A 9,248-nucleotide genomic window follows, 5' to 3' on the forward strand; every position below is an offset into this window, starting at 1 on the left:
GGACAGGTACGGCGGGGCGAGGCGCGGTGCTCCTGCCCGGCCCGAGCCGGGGGCAGGCCCCGCTGCGGTCGGGCCCGGTTCTGGCTCCGCGTTTGTTCGCTGTGGTGTTCTTCACCGCCCTTGAGGAGGCACCTGTTTGCTGTGGCGGGCGCTGCCGTGCCCGGCACTCCGCGGTGCTGCGGGAGTAGCCTGCACCCGGCGTCGGCCTTTAACCTTGGGCGACGCGTTTCTGTCCCCCGTCGCGCTACAGGTTCTGGCTTGTGACCAAGGAAGATGGGCACATGGTTACAGCTCGCCAGGAGCCGCGGCTGGTCCTCGTCTCCGTCAGCTGTGAGAATGGGCACTTGGTCTTGGAGGCCCCAGAAATGAAGAAGCTGTGCTTGCCTGTAAAGCTCCCCAGGAAAAATCCCGTGGTGAACTGCAGGTAAACGAAGGAGGGTTGTTTCCCCTCCCTTCTCTCTAAATACCGCCTCTCGCTTACATGCTTTGCTGTTCAAGACTGTGTGATGGTTTGCGTTTTCTTATGCAGAAATTGGAGGGTGAAAGCTGGGGGCTTCTGCTTCTTTTCTGGGAGGGTCTGCCCCCCCCATCTGCAGAATGGAGACAGACTTCAGGCTAGGGCCTCTACTGACAGGACAAGGGACAAGTTTTAAACTAGAAGAGGGTAGGTTTAGATTAGGCATAAGGAAAAAATTTTTCACAATGAGAGTGGTGAGACACTGGAATGGGTTGCCCAGAGAAATTGTGGGTGCCCCATCCCTGGCAGTGTTCAAGGCCAGGCTGGATGGGGCTTTGAGCAACCTGGTCTAGTGGAAGGTGTCCCAGCACATGCCAGAAGGATTGGACTGGATGATCTTTAAAGGTCCCTTCCAAGCCAAACCATTCCGTGATTCTGTGAAATTCTCTGCTGTGTGTTATACAGGAGGCCAGGATTGATTGTCATAACAAAAGGTCTAGTTTTAATCTGCTAAACGCTGATGGAAACAAATCTCAGGAAAAGATGACACAGTATTCAAAGACCATACATTTTATATCTGCCAAATGAACTGTGATCTTCAATCTTCATAGAATGTCATGTTTACTCATTTGTGTTTACTTATAGTGTTTTCATTTTTGCTTGAGTGAGCAATTGCATCTCAGAGCCTCAGTCATACATACTGGTATTTCTTGCTCACCGCTAGTAGCGTCAGCATTTTTGGATACACACTGGCCATTTGGAATTGGTGAGATGTAAGGGTTTAGATTCGCTCACCCCTGTCTGTAGGTGTTTAACTGAGGTGCCTAAATTAATAACTTGGTTGCCCGAGGCTTACTCTGTGGTCACTAGGGAAAGAAGGGCATCCCCAGAGAGCAAGTCATTCCTTGTAGGTGCTATCTCAAAGGGGTTTCAGGTGAACGGGTTACCATTGTAGTCATTTAGCTGTGTGCCTAGAGTTATGCCAGATGAATGCAAGCATAGTTATTTTATCCATGTATTGAAATCCATGCTGGAAAATTGCCAGGGGGAAGCAGAAAACCTTTTCCCTGTTAAAATGTCAATTAACGTGTAAGACCATTTAGTAACTGAAAATGGTGTTAGCCCATACGGAGATACCGATAAAGTGTTTTTCCTTTGGGTAGCAGAGAAGGTTAATGTACCAGCTGCTATAATTAAAACTAAAAGAGTGCCGGAAAAGAAAATGCATTCACTAGCTTTTAGCATAAATCTGTTGCTATGGAAACCCTTGATCAGCATAGCTCAGTATCTTTGTTTATACAGGGCCAGTGCAAGTTACAAGTCATGGAGAAATAGGACAGTCTTTGAAAAATCTGTCTATAATGTGTGTATGTTAGCTGATGACACATACACTACAGAAACAATGCAGTTTTCAAGATGTTATTTTTCTAAAATTTGTTGTGCCATTAGAAAAATATTTCAATAGACTAAGTGCATTTCAGTAATGAAAAATTATCTTAGATTTTCAAATTTTACATCTCAGTGATTTGTTCTTCTCTTGATTTTTTTTCTTTCTTTGCCTTAATAAACTATAGCACACTCTGGCTTTAAAATTGCTAGAATTTGGGAATGTGAATAAGCAAACGTTAGATGCATGTAAACAGACTTTAAAAATTACCGAGTTGTTTGGTAATGTAGGTGGTGTCATAGGATGTGAAATTAGCAATACCTATAGTTAAACATAGCCTCATACTTTTCAGGAGGAAGCCTGAAGTTTTGTATGACTCTGCTGTGCTTAAACAATTTGCCATTTGTCAGCTGAAGGCTGATTTTTTCTAATCCATTCAGCCATTCGTAAGAATGAGGATTGGGAATAGTACTGTATTCAGGCAAATGAAGATTTGGTTTTTGCTCCTAGATTCTTCCCTTCCAGCTTGTGAGTAGCAGTAGCTGTCTTACTGCGCAGTACACTCTGCCGCCAAGGCCCTCTGCACAGACTTGTATTTATTCCACCACTGGGCGAGCATGATGCCTTCAGATTGGTGCTGTCTCATGCCTGGTAGTTGGGAGCTGAGGCAATGCAGTAGTGCCTCTCGCTGCAAAAGGCTGTGCAGATGCTAATCTTTAAAACTGGTACGTCCAGGTGCAGACTTTACATGGATATTTAAAAATCCTGTGTTGGGGGGAGTGAAAGGTAGGACTGAAGCCACTGTGTAGGCATTGTTTCTCTTTGTGCAAATATTAGAGGGTTTCTGTAGCCCTCTGGTTAAGAAGCATGTTCTTCATTTGTGCCCTTTGCCAGTATGTCAGTTTGTGTTGCAATACTTAAATTGCATGATCTAGTCCCATGGATCCCTATACCACCGAGTGCTCAGGATAGATCTGCTTCCTGGGTGGAAAACAGTAGTGTTGGAAGCTGTAAGACACTCACCTCTGTTGTCCTGCCAGCCAGAAGGCGTGCAGACGCTGAGAGAATGGAGGGAAGAGAAAGGCAGTTGAATGCTGTCTGTGGCAATGGCATTTAACCCCAACCTGTACCACAGCATTGATACAGGGATCCCAGCAAATAAAGCAGCGATGCTGCTGCCAGCACCCTAATGATTCATCTCTCCCCCAGATGAGTAAAGGAGGGCTCCTAGGAGCTGGGCTCGGACTAGACGAACTGCCTGGGTATCTCTATGCTTTAAGCTGTCCAGGGTATGATTGCAGGGGTACAGGAAACTGCAGTGCATTTGGGTCAAAATCGCTACTTTTAATAGAGTAGTAAAACTATTCATGAGTGGTGTTGGAAGTTTACTGAAAGGTTGAGTTGAGGTTGACCTTTTCTTGCCAGGAAAGTGTTCCTTGCGTAAACTTGTTTGTATTCTGCTGCCAGTGGCTTTTTATGCCTCATGGACTTTGCTTCCATTATAAATCTTTAACCTCTCTTAAGATACTGAGCTATTCTATATGCTAAGTTTGAGCTTGAGAGTTTCACTCAGCTCTGGCTAAACTTTTACAGCACAAAAATCTGAAGGAGAGCTTCCTTAACAATCAGGGACACTTACAATTAATAACATTTGTAAATGTCAATTACAGTAACTAACCACATCCTTTCAAACTATGATTCATTTTCTGAATTTAATTACCTTTTATCTTTTGGTGTTACAATGGTGTGCAAATGCAAGAGTAGACCCTTTTTTTTGCTTGCAGGTATGGCAAACAGGTAGATTTGTTACTGGTCATTGATGTGACATTTAGCTCTGGGCACCTAAAGGCTATTTCACAGCTCATTCTTTTACCAGCTGGTATTGTCTGGCCATGTCCATATTACTTAGCTTTCAAAACAAGGTGGCCACAAAGATGTTGCACACTGGGAATGACTCTTGTGCCAAATTCAGAAACCAACTTCCACCTCATTACAATCCAGGTGGTTTGTTTACTGTATCTTGCTACTAGTATTAAAACAAGTTGTTTGCCTTTGAACAATAAATATCCTTGAGCCTTTGGCTTTCCAGCTAACTTGCTGATGCATCTTGTGACTCTTCAGGCTCTTTGGACTGGATATCCAAGGCAGGGACTGTGGAGATGAAGTAGCTCAGTGGATCACCACTTTCCTGAATTCAGAGCCGTATCGACTGGTGCACTTTGAGCCCTCCATGGTGCCAAGAAAGTCAAAGGACGTAATAAAACTTTTCCGAAACACAGATGAGGTAAATGAATGTTTATTTTCTCAGAAGTACTTTCTTTTAACCATTTCCCTCCCACCCACCCATTGAAACGTGCCCATTCCGTCATTGGTGATTGATTGAGCCCAGTTTAGCAAGGTATGTAGTCATGTACTTAAACCACATGAATATTCTTTTCTATGATGAGATGACTTGCTTGAATTCTACTTTAAATCTGTTCTAAGCTATTGACCGTTCACAGCTAAAGAGTCTGATGCTGATGTTTGAAGAGGAACTATTACATTGCAGAATAGCATTCCTTTTGTGCCTCAGTAAATATAAAAAAGTTATTTTTTTAAAGATGTTTTGATGGTGTAATCTGTGTTGCATAAAAAACCTCCGTTCCCTATCCCTTGTTAGGTCTAGGAGTGTACCGATATGAGTTGTGTTACCTCATATTTTGTTTAAAGGAACGATGCTTAACCCAGGGCTCTATAGTTGTGGGCCTAGGAATTAAAATCCAAAGAAGGTTACAGAGGTTTCATATCTATCTTTTTCTGTGGGAAGAGGCTTGAAGGTGTGTGATTAGATAAAGTTAATGCAGGCAGGGAAAGGAGTTGCTGTGCTCAGTCATCCTCATGCCATTGAAGCCACTGATGCCCTTCTTTCTGTCTGAACAGCTCTCACGGGAAGATGGTTTGAACTGTACCTGATGAGTGTAAGCTTTTTAAGCAAATGCAAATTGTGAATACCTTGCCTTACTGATGTGATGCTATTACCTATAGGGCATCGGTGTTTTGCTTGTTGTTGCACAAAGAGGAGAAGGTATATTCAATTAGGGACTTCTATAGATATGCATTTATTATGTAAGGGCACTGAGACCAGTACAGAAGACTAGGTTTCAGCAAAAGGGATGCCAGATTAGGAGGTGTGACATTCAGGAATCCTAACATGAAAAGAGGGCAGAATCGTTTGTACAGGTATTTCACCACTCATCTTCTTGTGGTTGTAAAGGTATGTACAAGGTGGGGGGTGGTGAAGGATAATGTAAGAGAAAGACAGGAGGAGAGGTATACACTGAAATTCTTGCCAAATTTCCTTTTTTTTTTTTTTTTTCTGTGGAACTAGCATATATAAGAGTTTTCTTTTAATACTGTTCATTGGCCTTGTTTGCTAAAAGGGCAGCCCTCCCACTTCCAAGCAAACAGACTGACGAATGGACAGTTGCAATTTGGTATTGCCGTTCTGTATATGAAACTCCCTCTGGTGTTGTGATAAGATAGATTCATTATATAGAAAAATCCAGTTAGTGGATTATAGTCAACCAGATAAGTTCAGCAGGTCCATAAACATCTTAAGTACCTTTCATAACTTACCATAACATGTTTTACTGATATACTTAATTCTGTCTGTAACACCTAGAATAAATGTCTGGGACATGCATACAGTATTATTTTGTAAGAAGATGCGGTAGCTTATAGAATTTTGGTTTAATTTTATAAGTAGAAGTTTAGTTTTACAGTTTGAGCAAACAGAACTTGCCATGGTTACTGAAATAGGAAAGCGCATGTTATTTTACTTGTTAACCTACTTTCAGGAAAATTAAAATCTGAGTGCAGCAGCCTAACAGTCCGGCTAATATGTGGCCACTGGTTCCAACATATCTGTCCTTTTGCTGTTCAGTAACTTTCGTCCCGTGCTCTTACAGCAGCCTTAGGATTTGTTTGTGTTTGTTTGTGTAGGTTGCCTATCCTGACTGTAGCCCAGTCTTGATCCTCTCAGAAGCTTCACTGGAAGATTTAAATACCAGGCTGGAGAAGAAAGTTAAGATACAGAACTTCAGGCCAAATATTCTTGTGACAGATTGCGGTGCTTTTGAGGAGGTAAAATAACTGTCTTAAATGTCTTTTTGAAGGCTTGGTTATGTTTCTTTGTAACTCAAATTTCCTTATGTGATGGTGCCTACAAGGATGAGGAAAGCTGCTCTTCCATGATTTTTACAACTGGTTTCCAGAGAGATACAGCTTCTGCTCACATCAGTGCATGTGAAGCACTGAGGGAGGAGACAGGTCCGTGAATGCTTATTTAGCTTGGCAAAGGATAAAATAAGGGTATTTAAATGACAGGCTTGCTACTGAAAGCTCATCTTAAGTGTAAAGTAGGGAAAGCTACGCATGCTATAATTGATCAATTAATGGTACAAATGAACAATTTGTAAATTGACAGTTTTACAGCCTTTGGCACAAGAGTAAAACTGACCCTTGCAATACCGCAGTCTATCACTGCATCTCTGACAGTATTCTGGTAGTTCAAAAAACACTACCTAGGAAGGTATCTGGTGATGAAGTGAACGGGTAATGGTGGTGTTTACGTGTTTTTATGTCATGTTGCCGTTTTTCCAAAGAATTTGCTCTGGATAGATCAGATAATTTCCCAAATCTAAGAAGTTCCTAAAGTGGGAATGGGTTTTTGTCTTCCAAGAGAGATTGCAATAGGCAGCTTGTGTAGACGAGAAGTGAAAACTTAGTTCCACTAAAAATTTCCTTTCTGCAAAAATTGTGACTTATCAGAGGTCACAGATCAGATTATCACACATACAGTAAGAATAAGCTTGCTTTAGGTTCAGACGAGTCCATGCTGCAAAACGGGATTTGTTACTTGTGTATCTTTCTTCCAGATATAATTACTAGTGGATCCTGAATTGGATGAATGCAGTGACTGCCGGTTTTTCATTAAAATAGTACCATAATATAACTGTACTTATTTTGAAGGTACAAGTAAAGGTGATCATCTGGAATGGTACTGCTGCTTCTAGGAATGACTGTGCCACTCCTGGAAAAATGGTTGCATGTGGATATGTCTAATCTGTGTATTACCTTCCCTCAGGACACCTGGGAGGAGATTCTTATTGGCGATGTGGAGATGAAAGGGACAGTGTGTTGTGCCAGGTAAACATTTGATTATTTTATATAGATGTATAGAGATTTATGATAAGAAGCTGTTATTGATTTGGCACTGTCTGTCATTGCAGGTGTATTTTAACAACTGTTAACCCGGACACTGGGGTCCTGGACAGGAAGGAGCCCCTGGAAACATTGAAAAGGTTGTAAAAATACCAGTGCTTCTTAGGCTGTGGGAGTGGATTTAGGCTAGGTCCCAACAGATGTTAGACTAGTATTTTAAAAGTGGTTTGAATTATGTGTGGGGCATAATAATGCAGTATAAAGGTCTGTGTATATTGGCTTCCATTCTACTTTCTGCAATTCTATACGGTAAGAAAATTGAGGAAGTTCTCTCTTCTTTCTTGCAAACTTTACATTCCCTGTCCCTTTCATCTCTGCTAGGGTGAATGCCTGGGCTAACAGGTATTTAAGGTATTCAAATGTATAACTTTGCAAGTTTGGCATTTCTTTTTACAAAGTCTTTTGTATGTGTATTATACACGGATGCGTGAATACAAACAGGCTTTTTTTTTCTCCATTTGAACTCCTTGTTTCTCTTAAACAGTATTTATTTAGCTTTTAGTCTAGTATGGTGACCGAAACAGGGCATCACTATTCAGGTGTCCTCTCTCTCATCACTGATATCTTGATGTTCACAATTTGTTACCACCGATTCTAAAGAAGTGCTCTCTCTCTGCAGTTACCGCTTATGTGATCCATCTGAGCAACACATATACAAATCCAGCCCTCTCTTTGGAAGGTACTTTGCCGTTGACAAAACTGGAACGATTCAAGTTGGAGACCCTGTGTACAAGATGGTCGAGTAATGAGAGAGGCTTTGATCAGAAGATGCTTTTCACTTTGATATGCGAATTGTTTTCCCATGTACTTGGTCACCAGCATAACTTTTTCTTACTCCTTGCAATATTTTTTGTGCTCTGTTCCTTTGTAAGGTGCAGGAGGTCTCTGAGGCTGTGAAGTGCCAGTCATTTCAGATCATGTCATCTACTAGCATGGCTGTAGCAACCATGTCTTAAGATTTTCTGGAGGCTGTGATAGAAGAAACTCTAATCCAAGACTTCACAGCACTGCTGTGAGTATCGCACCTCCTAAAATTTTGTGTCAAGCTCACTGTCGGAATCCAAAATTATGTACAAGGGCTTTGCATCGTGTATTATTTGCATTCAGTGCCTATAAAGAACCACAAACACAGTCATGCCAAGCGTAAAGTAAATATGTTGGTCACAGACCTGCCTTTACAAGTGAACACAGAGTGCAGATGGCAAGGCTCTGTCTTAGATTCCACCCTTAATTGGTCCTAATCATCTTAGCCTATCTGTGTCTGGAGGTACTTTTTTGCAATGTTTCTTACCCTGCGGTCGTTTCGTGAAGATTGGTACTGTCTTTTGAGATTGGAGCAGTATCAGAAGGAGAAGGATTGTGACCTGACTAAATGCTACTCTAGTCTAGGGGTGGGAACACTGGCCAATGATGCGTAAGGCTGTGAGTTTGTTTAGTTTATGACCTCTGCTTGATAGAGTTTGAACCATCAATTTTTTCTCCTGTGAAGCATACTGTAACATTGAGGCTGTAGAGCAATGATGCATTTGCTAATGTATCAGTAGAACTTCCAGTTTGACTAAACGAATTAGGTGTTCACTGGATCAGAGACTTCATGCACACTGGAGGGGAAGAAAAGCTGTTGGGAGTGATCCAATTCTGAGCCTGCCCCGTTCAAGCTGATGTCCAGGCCAATATTGTAGGGCTCCGCGTTCATGCTTGGTTCCCCTCTGGCTCAGTGAATCTCTTACTATAGAAAGTTAGGCTGCTAAGCAGATGTTTGGGAAGCTGTGGTTTTAGACTGAGCATGTTAACATTCTGGTTACGCATTTAGATCTCTGGTTGCCCCCCACCCCTGCCCCTGTTCTAACAAAAATGTTACCCATTTTTAGGCAGCTGATAATTATATTTTCTGCTATATTTTATACTGCATAAAACAGATAGGGGAGGAAACTAGTTGGATTATGGCACTAATATCTTTTCTTTAAAAGTTACATGATTATTTTTTAAAAAGAAAGTGGACTCCAAGACAAAAGCCAGCCGTCTTTCAAATGTTTGTCTGCCTGTTGCTTTGTTATAGATTACTAGATCTAGAAAGACTGTTGAACTAGCCAAAAAGAGGAATCTAATTAAGTGTGAAGAAGGACAAGTATGACCCAATTT

At 41.7% G+C, this 9,248-nt stretch overlaps 1 protein-coding gene across 1 annotated transcript in view; it reads left to right on the forward strand.

Annotated features, from left to right (window-relative positions):
* Window positions 1-7,852, forward strand: part of LOC104828480 (mitochondrial amidoxime reducing component 2-like) — an 8,270-nt gene extending 418 nt beyond the window's left edge. The window contains exons 2-8 of the mRNA XM_010562162.1: window positions 7-184; window positions 251-424; window positions 3,966-4,128; window positions 5,826-5,966; window positions 6,970-7,031; window positions 7,115-7,186; window positions 7,726-7,852. Of these exons, the coding sequence (XP_010560464.1) occupies window positions 7-184; window positions 251-424; window positions 3,966-4,128; window positions 5,826-5,966; window positions 6,970-7,031; window positions 7,115-7,186; window positions 7,726-7,852 (917 nt within the window). The remainder of the gene's footprint in view (window positions 1-6; window positions 185-250; window positions 425-3,965; window positions 4,129-5,825; window positions 5,967-6,969; window positions 7,032-7,114; window positions 7,187-7,725) is intronic.
* Window positions 7,853-9,248: the final 1,396 nt, after the last annotated feature.

Source organism: Haliaeetus leucocephalus, unplaced genomic scaffold (assembly GCF_000737465.1).
Source record: "Haliaeetus leucocephalus isolate CR32 unplaced genomic scaffold, Haliaeetus_leucocephalus-4.0 Scaffold156, whole genome shotgun sequence".
NCBI lineage: Eukaryota > Metazoa > Chordata > Aves > Accipitriformes > Accipitridae > Haliaeetus > Haliaeetus leucocephalus.